Source organism: Alligator sinensis, unplaced genomic scaffold, assembly GCF_000455745.1.
Source record: "Alligator sinensis unplaced genomic scaffold, ASM45574v1 scaffold1018_1, whole genome shotgun sequence".
Lineage (NCBI taxonomy): Eukaryota > Metazoa > Chordata > Crocodylia > Alligatoridae > Alligator > Alligator sinensis.
In genome coordinates, this window is record NW_005842038.1 from 2,250,447 (window position 1) to 2,268,553 (window position 18,107).

The window sequence follows — 18,107 nt, forward strand, 5'->3', positions numbered from 1 at the left end:
CAGCAGCGCGCAGGCAATCCAGGAAGTTTTTGGAGAGCCTTGGGGACAGTTTCCTGGTACAAGTGCTGGAGCAGCCAATTAAGGGCTGTGCTCTAGGGTTGTGCGAAGCTTCGGTCCCTGATTCGATTCAACGGAGATTTGGCCCGATTTGGTAGCCGAATCTCTGAATCCGAATTGAATCAGAGGACCCTCTCATCTCTCCAAATTGAATCAGAACCCTCCCTGGATTCAGAGAGATTCAGAGAGATTCAGAGAGATTCGGTGATTCAGACAGACACAGCTTTAAATGTTTTTTCTACATACCTCTAGGTAGCATGTGGCTCACGAGTGCTGCAATGCTGGGGCAGATGGAGCGTCCCATGCGAGCATGGGGGGAGGGCATCCCCAGTGCACTCAGCATACCCGGAAGTGAACCAGAAACACTTCTGGTCCACTTCCGGGTCCACCGGAGAGTGCGCTGGGTGGCCCCCCCTTTGGCTCAGCAACTGGTGCCTTCTGGGTCTGGGGGGGCACCTGGGGTCCCCCCACGGTCAATCAGTGAGCCATGAGGTGTGGGAGGGCCCCCCACGACTCCCTGGTGGACCCGGAAGTGGACTGGAAGTACTTCTGGTCCACTTTCAGGTTCACTGACGAGCACATGGGTGGTCCCCCCACCCCACACTCCTTTGGGACGCTCCATCTGCCCCAGCATCACAGCAGTCATGAGCCGCACTGGTACCTCAAGGTACATAGAAAAAAAAATTTAAGCTGTGTCTGAGTCTGAATCCCTGATTCTTCGAATCAACATTGAATCTTCAGAGTTGGGTTCAGTTGAATCGAATCAGAGACAGTGATCCGAGTCAACAAATTGAACCCCTGTCCCTGATTCGGGCCAAATCCAAATCCGAATTGAATAGGGCCCGCTTTGCACACCCCTACTGTGCTCTTCTTGACCTGTTGCTCACAAACAGGGAAGAATTGGTGTTTAATGTACTAGCAGATGGCAACTTGGGCAGCAGCGACCATGAGATGACTGAGTTCAGGATCCTGAGGAAAGGAAGGATGGAGAGCAGCAGAGTAAGGACCCTGAGCTTCAGAAAAGCAGACTTGGACTCGCTCAGGGAACTGGCGGTCCCCCCGGGAAAGCCAGTCTGAGGGGGAGAAGAGTCCAGGAGAGCCAGCTGTACTTTAAAGAAGCCTTACTGAGAGTTTAAGAACAAACCATCCTGATGTGCAAGAAGACTAGCAAGTATAACAGAAAATCAGCTTGGCTTAACAGGGAACTCTTCAGTAAACTAAATCACAAAAAGGAAGCTTGTAAGAAGTGGAAACTTGGACAAACAACTAGAGAGGAGTATAAGAGTATTGCTTGGGCATGCAGGGATGAAGTGATTATTCACTTCATCCCTGCATGCTTGGGCTATTGAGCACTGGTGAGGCCACATCTGGAGTAGTGTTCAGTTTTTGGCCCCCCACTACAGAAAGGATGTGGACAAATTGGAGAGACTCCAGTGGAGGGCAACAAAAATGGTTTTGGGGCTGGGGCACATGACTTGTGAGGAAAGACTGAGGGAAATGGGCTTATTTAGTCTAGAGAAGAGAAGACAGAGAGGATTTAATCGCAGCCTTTGACTACCTGAAGTAGGGTTCAAAAGAGGATGGAGCTAGACTGTTCTCAGTGGTGACACATGACAGAACAAGGAGCAATAGTCTCAAGTTGCAGCAAGGGAAGTTTATGTTAGATATTAGGAAGCATTTTCTCGCTAGGAGGGTAGTAAAACACTGGAACAGGTTACCCAGGGACGCTGTGTTTTGGAGGTTTTTAATACCTGGATAGACAAAGCCTTGGCTAGGATGATCTAGTTGGGGGTGGTCCTGCTTTGAGCAGAGGGTTGGACTAAATGACCTCCTGAGGGCCCTTCCAACCCTCATTTTCTATGATTCTGTGATTCTAAATCCTGTGCAGTATACCCAAGACGTGTAGTGGCATGCTGTAAATGTATAGAATCAGTAATTTCATGGACAAGATGCTGCACTAGATGTTCATTTTTAAATGAAACTGTAACAATTCTAATGTTCTTACATATTTCAAAGAAGTTTCACTAAGCCTAAAAATTATGATTATTTAGTAATGTTGACAGTTTGTGATACATTTGTATAGCATCCCACATGCTGAATAACCTCACAGTTTCATACAAAGTATAGATGGACCCAAAGCAACAGTAGTAATCTGGAATCAAGTCTCTATTGCAGGTTATTCAGCTCTGACAGTTCAGTTTATCCCATCATAAAGATAGGACTAGATATGTCATTCACATCTAGGGTATCAACCTAAACCTAAACCTGGGGACCAGGATTTAGATAGGCAATAAATAGCTGGGATTAACGTGCAATTTTACAGAATCTAACTATAAAATATCATCAGAAAGCCAGCAAGGTAGTCTCACTGCTTGATTTTTTTTAGTGGAACTGTCAGGATGAAATTATACGCTTCAGCATTTCATAACTGCAGAACATAGCATTCAGTAATTGTTTCTCAGTATGCATTGATACAACCCCTGGGACAACCTTAATTGAGGCTTCTAGAAACTAAATAATAATGATGGATTTATAATAGGAACATAGAACTGGACAGGACCTCCCAGGGCATTATTTCTAGTTCCCTGCAATTACAGGCAACAACATAATAAACAGGTATCCAAAGCAGCCCACAACAATATCCAGCCTGGTCCTTCCTGCACATCACAACCATAAAACAGCCCAAAAACCCCTATGATACCATGGGGGAAAAAGCAGAGAAAGACAGGAGTGCCACCTATTACAATAATTTTTAAGCAAAATATGCTTGTAGCTGAAGGCAGCTAATTTCCTCTCACAGAACAATGTTCTAATTGAATTCAGCACATTACAAATAAAGCAATTTTACCTCCCCTCACAGGGGAAGTTTTTATTATACAAAATGCATGGTAGATAAATATCAGATTAAAAATGAACAATTAAGCAAAAATAAACTGATTTTCTGTGAGTAACAAATATGGATTTCTAGCCTTCAAGACATACTAACAACCACCCTGAAACATTTTATTATGTATAATCACTGTCATATTGTTATGATCATCAAGGAAACAGGACCTGAAGCAGTAAAACTGAGGTTCTCTTAGTAGACATGTAAAAAAGAAATAGAGGTGTAAATATTGATAGATTACCATTGTCCCCCACCGTGACTGTAGACCATATGTTGGCCAATGTTCATTCACATGAATTGTCCAATTAAAATCAATGGCATGAAAAAGCCTTCACCAACATAAATGAATGTTCCACAAACTGATGCTAATTGAACTTCAAATATAGAACCTGTCTGAGGGTTTTGTAGAATCTCATTGTGAACACTTTATATGAAAAGAAAGCTATACAGGAAAACTCACACAAATGAATTTGCAGTGATCGCTGATTATCGACCTATATAACTATAAACATATTTTCAACAGATTATCTGACTTGAAAAAACAAATTAAGTATGCGTTTGATTCATTTCTGTTATACTTAAGGGTACTCACTGTAAAAAATGAAAAAAATCAATCCTATAATCCCTGGAAACTGCTCTAACAAGTCTTCATGGAAACTTTGAACTGTTCAAGAGAGAAATCAGGAAATCTTACAGAAGCTTTTAACCTTCCACCGTATCAGCTAGATTTTTCCAGGCAATTGAAGGCATCAATAAATCAAAAGAGATTAATGGTAATCATGTAGCAAACCTGATCCAGCAAAAAATAGTGATGCTAATAAAAAGTCTACAAAAAATCCAGATGATGGAACAAATTCATCCATGGTGCATTTACACTGAAGGTGTTAGTCAAAGAACCTGCAGCGAAGTTAAGGACACATTTGTCATCCCAGAAATTTCAGAGTATGTTGTCACCAATACTTGTACAATCACATTACCTGGATGCAGGTGTCATTGAGTACATAATCTAAAGGCTATGAAACTGCACAAGTATAATTCATGGTATAATGAATTTGCAGAACCTTTGTGACTGTGCTGCCATTCATTTTTAAACCCCAGGGATAGCAAGCAACTGTTGTTATTTTTTAATAATTGTTTTTGAAATAATTTATGTGATTTATTTTCCCTCTTTAAAATGCATACAAAATTAAAACAATATTTAATGTGCCCTCTGGAGACTGAAGTGTTCCAGGGCATCTTAAGAAGGTGTGCTAATGAGATGGTTCCAAAAAGAAAGCCTTTTCAACCTGAACAAAACTCAAACATTTTTCAAATTTAAGCTCATTTGTTCAGACTTAATTACCAGAATTAAGAGAGATGTAATTATCTTTAATATTTGATACTTGAATGCAAATGCATTTTCTTGAAACTACAGGACCCAATTCATTCTGGGAATAAGGCCAAAGCTGAATTTGGCCCATTGCCACTGAAAATGAAGTGCATGCTGTAAGATTAATAGAAAATCAGCATCAAAATATCCCCCAAACTGGCACTTACCTTGCAACCCTCCCCCGAAGATCTCCCAAACCAGAGAGTTGCCGCATTTCCAAACTCTTCAGGGTAGAATTAGTTCCATAGCTGAGGTTATCTCTGACACGTATTTGTTCCTGAAGCGTCTATAAAACATTAACGTACAAAAAGAATTCAACAGGCCACTAACTATATGTTCAGTTAGGCACTCATTATATTTTAAATACAATTCAAGCATAACCACACTTTTAATAACAACTGTGTTTAGGAATATGCTAAAACAGGAACACTATATTCATTTATGACTTCTTATTTTTAGGGCCCAATCAACATATAAAACTCTCAAATTCAGTTAAAATGCAAGGTATAGATGAGCAGCAGAATTGGACCCTCAAATATTAACTTACGCTTTCTCATTTTCCACCAAATCCCTTATTCTGTTAATGTCTAAGATACCAGGCTTGAAGCTGTTTGTCTAAGCAACTACTGGAATGTGTGTGTTATGTTGGAAGCAAAAGGGAGTGAGTGGCAGAGGTAACAGACATAACACTTGAACCGTTTCAAGAATGGCACTGAACAGAACAACATACATGGCTAAATGTTCTGAGCAGAGCCCTCGTCATTTAGGGACTGTATTGCTATCAAAATGCCACCAGAGGGCAATAGAGTACCCAGACCATCATGCCTTCCAGGGGTCACTGCCCAGAGTCTGTCCAAGATTTCTTTAGAGCAGGGGTGGGCAAAATATGGCCCCTGGACCAGATCTGGCCTGCCAAGGGATTTTGTCTGGCCCACGATGGATCCTTTGGCCCTGACCAGCCCAGGCATGGGGGGCAGCCTGGGGTGTGGCATGTGCAGCTGGTCCTACCACCCCCAGGTACACAGCGGAGCTAGGGTGGCATGGGAGCCAGACTCGCTTCGCAGCAGCCCCTACAGCGGCAACTTCTTCCAGCTGCTGCCGCTGGACCTGGCCCCATTGCCTGGGTACTCCACCTGACCATTGGAGGCAGCAGACAAAGTGGGCAGGCAGAGTCTCCATAGAGACTGGCCCAGAACTTGCACAGGCACCCGGACAGATGGGATGGGGATGCAGCATCCAGGAGTGGGATGGGTGGGCAGAGATTGTGCCAGGGCTGGGATTGGGATTAGGATTGAGATCACGGGGCAGTAGCAGAACTGGTACTATTTGCAGGGGTGTGTGGGGAGCAGGTCATGTCTCTGCCTCGGGCACCATCCCTGCACTGTCACTGCCCAGAGACCCTAATCCCAGCCCCACCCACCTGTCCGGCTTCCAGATGTCGCTTCTTGTCAGCCTGTGGCCCCATCCCATCCACTCAGCTATGTGCAGGGCACAGCCATTTAGGGAGTTTTGGAGAGAAGGTGGGTGTGCTGACCTGGCCCACAACAGCTCATCAAAACTCCCTAAGTGGCCCTCTGCCCATCCCTGCTCTAGAGGGAAGATCTGGACTGGGGCAGGGGACTAGAGTGAAGGGGTTGCCAGGTTCTGAGGGGCTTTGTGGCCCCCTGCTTGTGGTTCCCAGGGTGCTGGTGTGCTCAGCCCCTTCCTCAAACCTCGCTAGCTATTTTAACCATTCAACTACCCTGCATTGCCAGCAATTGCTCAGAGATAGGTATGCAGAGTGGAACCTGCACCTGCCTGGCAGGGCTGCTGCAAGAGTGCAGCACAGAGGGCAGGAGCAACTAACAGTTAATGGGCTAATTCACTGCACATGCATGGAATTGATAGCCATTCTATTCTGCTAAGTGCCCATTGTGCAATAGGTCTTTCCTCCCACCCCACCCAGCAATTGCTGGTGGTTACTGATACAGTCACAACCACCCACTCACCTAGACAAAGGGCTACAACTCCTCCCCACCACACATACACCTAGTTAATCCACCCCTCTAAATAAACCTAGGATCCCCACCCAAGGTTCCTAGTAGGGAAGTCAAACTGACAGAGGCTTTCTGCTTCCCCACCCCTGCAGACTGGTCTCTGTTGGCAATAGAGCTAAAGGGCAGTAGAGAAACCCCTTTGCCCTGCATGGTTTTTGGGGGGTGAGGAGCAGTGCAGCATGGGATGCCTGGAGGAGTGACACTAGCATTGAATGCTCTGTGTCTGCACATAACATTGAACTAGTTCAAGGAGGACCAGCTCCAAATAGTATTTGATTTTTCTAATGTGCTTTTGAATCATTCCAGGAAGTTTAAACTGGTCTAAAGTGGCCTGTACATCTAAATTCTTAGAATTTAAAGTGTATTTAGGAGGTGTATTTACACACTAACTTTTGGAGCCTTTTGAAAAGGGGAATGTTTCAATAGGGCAGCAGCTGGTACATTATAACTGGTATGTGCGACTGAGCTGAAAATGATTCAAATGAAGCAAAACTTTAAACCTGGATGAAGGAGTGTTAAAGTTGGAGCAATTTTGCTCCCTTTGAAGCATTCTGAGCTTGTTCACACATAACTAGAATGTACAGCTGACCCCTTTGTGAAAAGTTCCCTCTTTGAAAGGGTTCCAGGCATCCTGTGCCCACCCTCTAAGTGTCTGCATGCAGAAGAATCATTGACCTAGATATGAGTGTTCAATGCAGCCAGACAATGTCTGTGGCAACTTCTGGTTGCTGCTGCTGCCACTAGCACAATTCTGTCCTCTACCCCCTCCACAAGTCAGTACCCAGGGCAACTGCCCCAGTCTTCCCCACCCTACTTATGCCACTGTGAGCGCTGCACTAACTAACGATATTTGTAGCTTCTTTCTGATGGTCCCATGGTACTCAACCTTTCCCCCATGGGCCAAATGGATGGTGCCAGTCTGTCTGTGGGCTGGATCAGGCTGGTGGGCCCATTCCATGGGGGGTATGGGGGGCAGAAGCCCAGGCCCGATCCAGCCACATGGGGGAGGGGGAGAGACAGCTCAGCCTCAATTCTACCACGTGGGAGGGCAAAGGGGGGCAGGCCTGATCCAGCTGCATAGGGGCAGCCCAGGCACAATCCATCAACATGGGGGCTGGTAATTTGGCAGCAGGGGAGGGGTGGCAGAATTAATTTCCGTAGCTATCACACTGCCAAATTTTCCAACCCATGGGGACCCCATAGGCTGGATGCCATGGCTCTGCAGGCTGAATTTGGCCCACAGACTGAGATTTGAGCACCCCTGTGCTAGTCCATTCCTAGCACAGGTGACTGGTAGGGAGGGCACAGGGGGGCATGTACCCCACCCCCCGAGACTGGCCCCCGACTTGGCACCGCTCAGGACAGGGCAGTTTTATTTGCCATATGGGCTAGCAGCATGGGAGGGGGCACTAAGCCATGGCACGAAAGTATAGGAGTGGATATGGGGCTATTGACCCACCCGCGGGCCTGCCCACAAATTGTGTCCACCACCCCCCCCAGACTCAGGGGGCACAAGTGCCCCCTGATTCCTAGCATCTGCTAAAATACATTGTTGCCTAAAAAACCTTGTCCCTCTCTGAACAAGATAGTCTCTAAAGTGCCACCCCGCCCTACCTATTGCCTAGGTTTTCTAGCTTTGCATTGAAAGAAAATACACTAATATCACAAAGAATTGTGTGTGGGATTTATATTTAAACTCCTGCTGGCATCCTGTGTTATTTTTAAAGCCACCAAAAGAATTATGCAATTTGCATACCCTTTGTTAGAAGGTATAAAGAGCTTAGAAGCTCTTCTGCTCTCACAATAGCTTCGCTTATTAAATCTTGCTAATTTTTGTATTACTTTAGAAAAAAATCAGTAGTTTAGACAGTGTTAACCCTGTGAAAGACCATAGCATACCTCAATGTCCCGATTAAGCTGCCTCACTATTGCAGTTATGTTTCGGATGTGTTCTTCTAAGAGTTGCCTAGCCAACCGATCTCCTCCCCCTTTGTTCTGCATTCTATGCAGAGTGGAAACAATGTCCTCCTTAATGCGAAACGCGTGTTCCACAAGGGCCGCGGTTGTTTTCTCATGGCTTAGAATTCTGTCTTCTAGCTGATCCACTAGACTCGCAGATGCTAATGGAACTGCTGTCAAAGCCTGGCTATGGAGTGGTATATTTCGAATCCGTCTAAGAAAAGGAAAACATATTCAAACACGTGTATTATTATTATTATAAAATATGTACTCAAACCTCTATTGTGGCTTTTAGTCATAGTCATGGTTATGGGGTTGGTACCCTAGCATAAAGCACTGGGAAATACTGTCCACTCAGAAAGAAAACTAACTCTCAGAATACTTGATTGATCTACAAATTAAAAGGAGCAGGATACGTGGTATTTGAAAAAAGAAATGAGGACTTTCTTCACACTCCCTCTAAAGCATTGGTTCCCAACCTTGGGGCACAACCCAAATCAGGGTCCTCAGTAAGGTCGTGAAGGGTCTGCACACACACTCACATGCACACTCACACGTGCAGCCCAGGAGCAGCAGGTGGGCGGGCAGGGCAGGGGCGCCGTGCACAAGGTGGGCAATGGCATCCCCTCCCAGCCCCCAGCCACCGCCACACTCCAGTCCCAGCAACCCCCACGGCGCTAGGTCAAGAAGTCCTGTTGGTGGCCAATTTAGAGTCACATCAAAAAAAGGTTGGAAGCCACTGCTCTAAAGTATCTTCTTGAGGCATGTGCTCCTATTAATAGGACTTTGACATGCTTGGAGAGAAACTAGGATACAGAGACAGCACTTTGACTGGGACAGGAACTCAGAATATTTGTATTCAGTTTCTATTCAATTTGGCTAGCATGTGTGCAAACTATGTTACATGTGTGCATCCTTGTGTCTATCCTTGTTCATCATAATAACTGTAAGAAGTGTCTGTTGTACATTAAATAGAAACAGACTAAGAAGGAATATCTTAAATTGCTGTCTATTCTTTTCTTTGCCAAACAGACTACTCCTGGAGCACCAATACAAAAAGATTGTTCCCTGGGAACTGGACAAGTATGTCTAAAGCTTTAAAATCCAGGAGAGACTAAATACAAGGTTTGCACAGTATAGAAGCCAAAATTTCAAAAGAATTCTGTTTCCATTTATGTACCTGACCTAGTTTTTGGCCATTTTTTTCACAGGAGCTCTACACCCCACAGTTTTCAAGGAAAGCAATGGGGGCTCCTGGCTGCTGTGACTTCTGGCCACTGAAACATAAAATCTTTTAGAAATGTGCTGTAATCATTAGGGGAAGATTTTCAAAAGCATAAAGCTAATATAGGCGCCCAACTCCTTTCATACCTTTGAAAATCAACTCCTTATATCTTCCTTTCATTTTTTTTCTGTAAATGTTATTTGATATTCCCAGGAACCAAATCCTTTCAAAACCTGCTCTCACTTACATCTTGTTGTAAATCCACTGAAGTCAACAGAGCTGAAGAAGGATGTAAATGAAGGCCAGTTTGGCTGGGCCTGAGTTTTTACACATATTCCTTACTCCTGGAAGGTTTTCATTTGTACAAGTCCTGAGGTCTGTTGTTTTTCCTCAGTCCCAGTTGAAGGCTTGAGAAAGGACTGGAAAAAAAACTCAGCAAGGACTTCATGATTTGGCTCATGCATTAGATATGAATTCTCTATGTCTTCAGTATTTATTTCAGTTGATTTTTGCACTGAGAACAAAATGTTCCATGTTAAAGCATTATAATAAAATAGAGAATTAAGAGAGCTCTACTCCACAAAAGCACCCCTTCTGGGTTTGCCCCTGCAAACCTCTATTTGGATTCTTAATTTTGTAACCATACCTTTCAGTAGGACCAAGTGTCGGAAAGATGGGGCTTCGCTGTGCCATTTCCTATTCAATAATTTATGTCTGTTAAAAAAATCAACAACTTTATATTAGTTAACAGTTTATATCTGGCACTGAAATGATTTAATGCATTTGCTATATCTTAAAATTATGCTGAGAGTTTCAATGTTGGATATTTTATACAATATCACACTTTCAAAATACCTGTGTCCAAAATCTGATATAAAACAGCAAAAAGGGAAAGAAAATTTGTTGACTGAAAACAACTAAAGAGCTTTTGAAGATGGATTCAGCATTCATGAAAAGAGTTGGACCAGTGATTTGCAAACAGGATGCTGTGGGTGCTGTGCTGCCTGGCTCGTGTGCAACAATATAAGTGTTCTCCCCTCCTCCCACAACAGTATTTCATGGAGAAAGGGTGCCAATGGCTGCTTCTCTGAAACTGTCCCCCACACAAGCCCTCAGCAGTCTCCAAGCTCTGACTAATGCACTCTGCCACAGGCAGGCAGCCGTGACACATGGAGGCATGGTTTTCAGCCCAGATCATTCTCTCCAGCACTTCCAGGGCGAGCAGGAGGAGCCTTAAGGTCAGGTGGCTCCAGGCACTGGCATGTGAGAGCCCAAAGGAGCAGCCTTGGTGTTGGAGACTTTGCTTGCCTCTTCAGTGATAGACTAGGAATGGGGAGGCAAAAAGCGCAGGACACAGTGGGGTGAGGTCCTGCCCCTGCAGCCACCACCTGGAAACAGCTAGATGCTAACTCAGAGATTCTCAACCAGGGTACCACCAAATTCAGAAGAGTTATGGAGAGGTGCCTTGATTCTAAAAAGGCTGAGAACCACTGGGTTAAACCAACAACCCTGGAGGCTGAAAACCTCATTTTACTCACAGAACAGGTTTGGTAGGGCAGAGGAAAAACAAACCCCTGACACCAATCTGCCTATCTGCCTCAGACCTGATCAAAAGAAGTGATTTTAGGAATGAGGAGATATCATTGTTCTTGTGCTCATGCAAGGTAAAGTTTGCTTTTGGGAAAGGCTCCTATGAAACTAAGCAAGGGATAGGTTTTCTGCCTGAGGTGAATTTTACTTGCTTTCCTTGGCCTTTTTTATCAGATTTACTTTTAATGCTAGTGAGTGCCATTTCTGCTTTTGTGATGTTGATACACTCCTCCTAAAAACTTGGTGGAGATTCAGCAAAGTATTTCACACACTCAACAGGAAGCCCTCACATTATAAGCTCCAGCCATTATTGACCTAGGTAAAATGCTTTACAACTCATTTATAACATGACCCACCTCACCAACCTCAAAACTGACTATACCCAGTGCAGAACTCAAAAAGTATTAAACTTTGAGAAAAATATTCCCAATTTCCCTTTCCCCTAACCTCCTGGCTTTCAAATAACTCTGTGACCTCATCCAACTTATCTTCAAAAGCAACTGTCCTCTGATCAACAGCAGCAGTGTGAGCCCCACTCAGACAGTGGCAGGCCCATGGCCCTAGTGTCCTTTTCACTTCCTCCCCTGCCCGTACATATATATTGGGCATAGGGCAATACCTACTCTGGCAACGGTTCAGGGGTGGAGGGGAGGGGAGAGGAGTGGGTAGGAAGCAACAGGAGCTCCATACTGCTCACTTCACTTACCTTTGGTGCAGTGCTACACTGTCTGGCCCCTACGGGCAAGCAGTGGTAAGTCTGAGGGGCATAATTCTGGTACCCCCTCCTAGCTGGCATCCAGTACTGGTAGCCTGCTTGCCCTGCCCTGGTTATGCTTCTGCTAAAACCACTCCCAACCATGCAGTTGTTCCAGTAAAAGATATCACCCCTGAAAAAATCCTTGCCTCTCATAACTCATTAACCACCCCCTAGGTATCAGGGCTACATTCTTTTACAAGCAGAAGTGAGAGAATTTACAAAACTGGAATTGTTAGTGGTTTGCTACAGAAAATGGTTAGATGAAATTAATGTTGATTATGCTAGCTTTAAATTGTTTTGCTGATATATATTCAAGAATACATTTTTTGTCTTTCAAATGTTTTTTATTTATACCAAAATCTGCTCACACTAGAATCCACGCAAGCGCCTCAGTTTGGTAGTAAACTATACTCCAATGATTCTTGTACTTTTCCTGTTGGATGGATGGATGTATGAACTGTTTGACGTGTTTTATAAACATATTATTACTATCAAATCTAGAGATTTTTAAACGCACCAACAGTGGAAAAGCACCCAAAGTGCAGTGAAAAATTATTGGGAGGTAGGCATCTAATTCCTATTTATTAATAGGGTTACCATACATCTGGGTTTTCCCAGACATGTCATCTTTTTTGGCCCCCTGTGCTGTGTCCGGGAGCATTTTTAAAATCAGAGGAAATGTCTGAGTTCTTTGCTCTTCCTCTGCTCTCCCAGGCTAGCTGCTTGGGACTGCTTGGGGCTGGAGCAGCGGGCAAGGTGACTAGCTGTCAGGGGTCGCTTGCTCCCCACACGGGCCCCAGCAGGCCAGGTAAAGACACAGTGTGTGTGTGTGTGTGTGACTGGGCACGCACGCAATGTGGGAGCTGCTTCGGCAGCAGGGCTGGGGGGGCAGGGTCTGCGGGTTGGGAGTGAGGGGCACCAGCAGGGCTGGGGGGCAGGGGCTGTGGGTCCAGAGTGTAGGGCTGTGGCAGGGCTGGGGGGCAGGGAGCTGCAGCTCAGGAGTGAGGGGTACCGCAGGCCTGGGGGGAGCAGAGGGCTGTGGGTTGGGAGTAATGGGGCCTGGCAGGGCTGGGGGGGCAGGGGTTTAGGAGTGGGGGGATTGGCAGGGAACAAGCATATCACTCCCTTCCATCACAATCATATGCCCCTCCCTCCTTTCCTCCTCCCCTCCCCCTGCCAGGTGTCCTCTTTTTTGATCCTGGAAATATGGTAACCCTACATTTATATCTTGGAGAATTTTCCCTTTAGGCTAGGGACAGACATTACACATAAACAGGTTTAACTGATCAGAAACTGGTTTAAAACTCTAACAGAACAGATATTCAGTGCACATAAACCAGTTTCAAAATGGCTGAAACCAGCTGAGATAAATCAGGTTGAATGTAGTATCAGGCTTAACTGATTTGGCTCAAACCAGTTTATACAATGTCTGTCCCAGACCCCTTGCTGATTTAAGATAAACCAGACTCCCCCAGCATCCCAGCATGCCCCTCTGCTCTCTAGCCCAAGCAGGGACCAACCCTAATGGGGACACTGGACGACAAGGTCCTGTTAAGGCAAAGTAGGCAGGGAGGGAGTTAATTCTTCCCTCCTTCCCCTCTTCCCCCACTGCAGCTGGGGTCAGCCTGTCTGCCAGGGAGCAGAGGGGAGGGGGCTGCAGAGCTGGCAGACCCGGCTGCAGGGAAGGGATGGAAGGAGGAATTAACCCTTCTCGCTGCCCCCTTCACCTTAATGGGGCCATGCTGGGTTGGTTGTCCCACAGGGTGGCGAGGGGGACTCTGCTCTGTGCTGGGGGGGGACTCTTCCCCCTCCTCCTCCTCCTCCTCCCAGGGTAGGGAGGGGGACTCTGTAAGGAGCTGGATGGGGATTCTTCCTCCTCCTCCCCCTGCCCTCCCACTCCCATGGGACTGGGAGTGGGGGTGGTCCTTGCAATGCTGCCCGGCCCAGAGCAGGGGTGGCGGCTCTTTCCCCTCCTCCACCTCCCCCCAGAGGGACAGCAGGAGCATGAAGCTCAACTGGGTAGGGTGTGGGTGTGAGGGTGGGGTTATAGAGACCCCCACACACTCCCTCCATGGCATGCAGCCCCCACTCCCTGGCAGCAGCAGCAGGAAGGGAGATCAGGGTGCTTGTGCCTTGTGCAGGCATGGGTCTGGCCAGCGCTGTGTAGGGGGAGGGAGCAGAGCCTGCCCCATTGCTGGGGCTCCATGCTGCAGCTGCAGCTCCAGCACTTGCAGCAGGGGCAGCCCTGCACTGGAGCCTGCTGCCTTCCCTGCTCGCTGCTGTGCAGGTCCCTGCACTCTGCTGGGAGTAGAGAGAGCCCTACCCCCTGCTTCTGTGCGGAGTCCAGCGTGGTGATTTCCCGCTGCAAGTGCAGAGCTGCAAGGATGCAGAATGGAACCCTTTCAATAGAGGCAGCCAGCACTGCACTAGGGGTGAGGAGCACAGCCCCATGCAGCCTGCCTGGCTGCTTCTATCCCTGGGGCTCTGCACTGCACACTTGCAGCTCAACACTCACAGCGGGGAAGCCCTGCACTGGACTTCATGCAGAAGCAGGAGGCGGGGCTCCCTCCACTCCCTGCAAAGTGCAGGGACCTGCACAGCAGGGAGCAGGGCAGGCAGTAGTTCTCCAGTGCAGGGTTTCCCCCACTGTAAGTGCTGGAGCTGCAGGCACAGGGAGCAGAGCCCCGGTGATGGGGCATTCTCTGGTCCCTCCCCCCACACAACACTGAATGGAGCCACACATGCTCTGGGCACGAACACCCTGACCTCCCTGCCTACTGCTGCTTCCAGGCAGCATGAGCTGCACACCATGGGAGGAGTGTGTGGGGGTCCCTACACCTCCCACCCTCACACCCACACCCTGCCCAGCTGAGCTCCACAGTCCCACTACCACTCTAAGGTGTGGAGGAGGAGGGGTAATAGTTCCCCCCAGCATGGAACAGAGCCTCCCCCAGACCTGGGGGGGAGGAGTCCCACTCTGGGACTGGGCAGTATCCCATAGAGCCCCCTGTCCCCACCCTGTAGTGATGAGGGAGAAAGAAGCAGGGGGAAGAATCCCCCTCTGGGGCCAGGCAGCCTCACAGAGCCTCCCTCCCCACCCCATGGCAGCAGAGGGGAGAGGAGGAGGGAGAAGAGCACCCCCAGCTCTGAACAGGGCTCCCCTCCCAGCCCCGCAACAGTGGGAGAGAGGGGGGAGGGGGAAGTGATGAGGGGGAAGAGTTACCCTCTGAAGCCAGACAGCCCCATGTGCCGTGTGCTGGGATTGCTCTCGCTGTCAGGGTGTCGCTGGGGCAGGCCTGCTGGGGCCTGGCTACAACTTCCTCCTCAGCTCAGCTTCCCTGTGACCCTCTTCAGCTCTAGCGCCCCCAGGCTTCTAGCTTCAGCCACTGAAGGCATGTGCCTGCATTTCCTGAATAGAAAGGGAATGCCTATACCTTGGAAACTGATTCATTCTCTGCAGGTTAGACTAACCTGCAAAGATTGAATCAATTTAGGCTTGGGCTTTTTGAATGTCTGTCCCCAGCCTTACTGTCATGAGTAGTCTCATTAACTTCAGCAGTACATTTCTGTAGCACTGGGCTTTGAAATCATTACTCTAGGGTGGGTTATCACTAAACTGAGAATTATAACAACTTAGAGTAAATAAGGATTTGCCCTCGTGACTTAACACTGACAGCTGTGATCAAGTGAACACACCTAAAACTAAAGACAACTATAACTCTCTAAACTACTTCCCCTGTGTGACCACATGTTTAGGTATACAAAAATCCATAGAAATAATGCTAAATGATTTAAAAGCAGTTAAAACAAGAACATTAGCTCAAAGGCAACAGTTGTCTCCTAGCCTTGCTTAAATATTGCATGGATCAAGAGTGACAGGTGGTTAGCATCAACAGCTGTACCATAGTTACCAATCTCTGAGAAATTTTACAACGGTCAAAGTTAAGAGACATAACTCCAGGCGAAAGTTTCATTAATTTAGCAACTCAAAGGCAGAAGAATGCCTTACAAGAATGTTTTATAATTATCTAAATGAACTCAGCAACTGATATTAAAATGCCAGAAATTTGTGGTTACTATTCAATGTGAATTGGAGCAGGGGTGACAGACAGACAGACCATGGGCCAGAATCAGCCCACAGAGCCAGGTCAGCTGGCCCCCAGCTTTGATTAGGGGATCTTCCTGCAGCTGTAGCCAAATGCCAGCAGCACTGTGGGAAGGATCCCAGCACTATGGTTCGTTCCCATAATAGCAGCCAAGCACTTGGGATGCTAGGCCTCTTCCCGCCAAGTCCTCGACCTGAAGGTGTGGAAGGGGTCATGGGACCAATCAATAATAACAGTTTTTTGTAATTCAAACCTAAGTGAGCTCTCATGTATATTAAAAATTTTCCAATACAATAATACAAGCCTTCTATACTGGGTTATAGCCTAACTGCACTTTAACTAGGCCCCCTGATTTGATTCTAATTGTATATTGCAGTCTTAAGAAAGAAAGGAAATCACACACAAAAATAAAGTATATTGACTAATGAATATCCAGGATCAGAAGCTGGAAAAAGCAGCAAGCACAGTCAGCTTTGCTAAATTATGGTACTTACGGGAAATAATAGAGGCAGAAATAGGAAATGTTTTAAACTCAGTGGTTGATACAAAAACAAAACACATATGGGACAACACAGAATGTTAAGAATGTGTGTGCTGAAGAATAGAGCAAAATTATTTAAATGACAGCAAATTATTTGGTAGAACATGTTCCGCAGGTGCAAATCTTGGCAGCTAGACACCTAACTAACTTTTGCCTGTAAAAACAGCGAACACTGAAAATCTGGCCAGAAGTGACTCTTATTAACCATTTATTTTCTCCTTTGAGCAGCCACGCTTTGAAAAGTAGCAACTATGAAGCCTATTTATGATCTTTAGTTGTAGTCAGCCAGTATCTGAGGTCAGTGCATAACACTATTAACTTCAGTAGAGCAACTGTGAATTTTAAACCAGTGTAAGTGAGATCAGTATCTGGCTCAATATCTTTGTTCTCATCTGAGTATTTGCAAAAAAGGGTGGTAGCTACTTCTATTAAATCCAACTACTCCACCCTATGCAAAACAATGTGTTTTTTTACACAGCGTAGTGCTCATTCCTTTTCCATTTCAGGCTTGATCTTAAATTTTCTGTAAGCCTGAAATATCCATTTAAAACTAGAGATCTGATTTATATGAAGACAATTTTGGAATTGCTGAGGAAATCTGGTACAATGCAGTGCATATCTACATATGCAGAATTTAAAAACAAAGTTTATATCAATTTAAAGCATTAGCTTTTAAACTTCAAAATTGCTGGAAGGGATATTCTGAAAAAAACCCCATCAAAATGTAAAGCATGTTCATGTACTAAAATTAAAAAAAGAACAAATAAGCATTTTTAAAACAGCGTGTGTGTTCAGCACAGCATGGTGCTCTATAAACAAGTAATTTTAAAAAGTGATATAATGCTTTTTAAAGCAATGTTGGGCATGTCTACATGAGACATTAACTGTGCAGTAGCCTAATAAAACTGAGCAGTAGCATGCTGGGCAAAAACTGTGCTAAAGACACTACTACACAGTAGTATTAGGCTACTGCACAGTAAGTATCACTAAAAACCCATTTGCCAATGCTACTGTGCAGTAGTGCAAGTTACTGTGCATTGATTTAGTACTTGGTTAAGCGAGTACTAAACTTAATGAGCAGTATCTCTGACACATTAATGAATGTGCAGAGGCACTGACTGCGTAGTACTGGGGCAGGGACTAGACTAAAATTCAGAAGACCTACTTCCAGTTCTCTGCTCTGTCTCTGGCTTTCTGGCTGTCCTTAGACAAATTACTTGCATGCTCTTTAACTTATTTTGCCAATCTTTTAAAGGGGGAAAATTATACTTGTTTTCTCTGTTTTCTTTTATATCTATATAAGAGAAAGTTGTTATTGTTGTTCACATATTCAAAACTCTGTCAAATGCAACTTGTTTTTTAACTCAGAAATAGTCCCTATTGTCATGACCCAAAAGGCATGATTTTGTGTGTGCCTCGGCACCAGAATTATCCCTGCCGAGTTGCAGAGCATTGCACGGGAGTGTTTCCTGTTGCAGAGGAAAACCCCGGTGCAGGGACGAGTTTCCCGCCTTTTCTGCAGTTTCTTTTGCAGAGTGCATTGCTCATGTTGCAAGAGGAATGCACGGTGCAAAAGAGTT

The 18,107-nt window shown here is 45.9% G+C and overlaps 1 protein-coding gene across 1 annotated transcript in view; it reads right to left on the minus strand.

The window, feature by feature from the left end:
* FAM81A (family with sequence similarity 81 member A) overlaps positions 1-11,933 on the minus strand; it is a 28,912-nt gene extending 16,979 nt beyond the window's left edge. The window contains exons 1-4 of the mRNA XM_025202822.1: positions 11,830-11,933; positions 10,180-10,247; positions 8,249-8,522; positions 4,481-4,599 (exon numbers count right to left, since the gene is read on the minus strand). Coding sequence (XP_025058607.1) covers positions 4,481-4,599; positions 8,249-8,522; positions 10,180-10,226 — 440 coding nt within the window. The 5' untranslated portion in view covers positions 10,227-10,247; positions 11,830-11,933. The remainder of the gene's footprint in view (positions 1-4,480; positions 4,600-8,248; positions 8,523-10,179; positions 10,248-11,829) is intronic.
* Between the last annotated feature and the right edge of the window lie 6,174 nt (positions 11,934-18,107).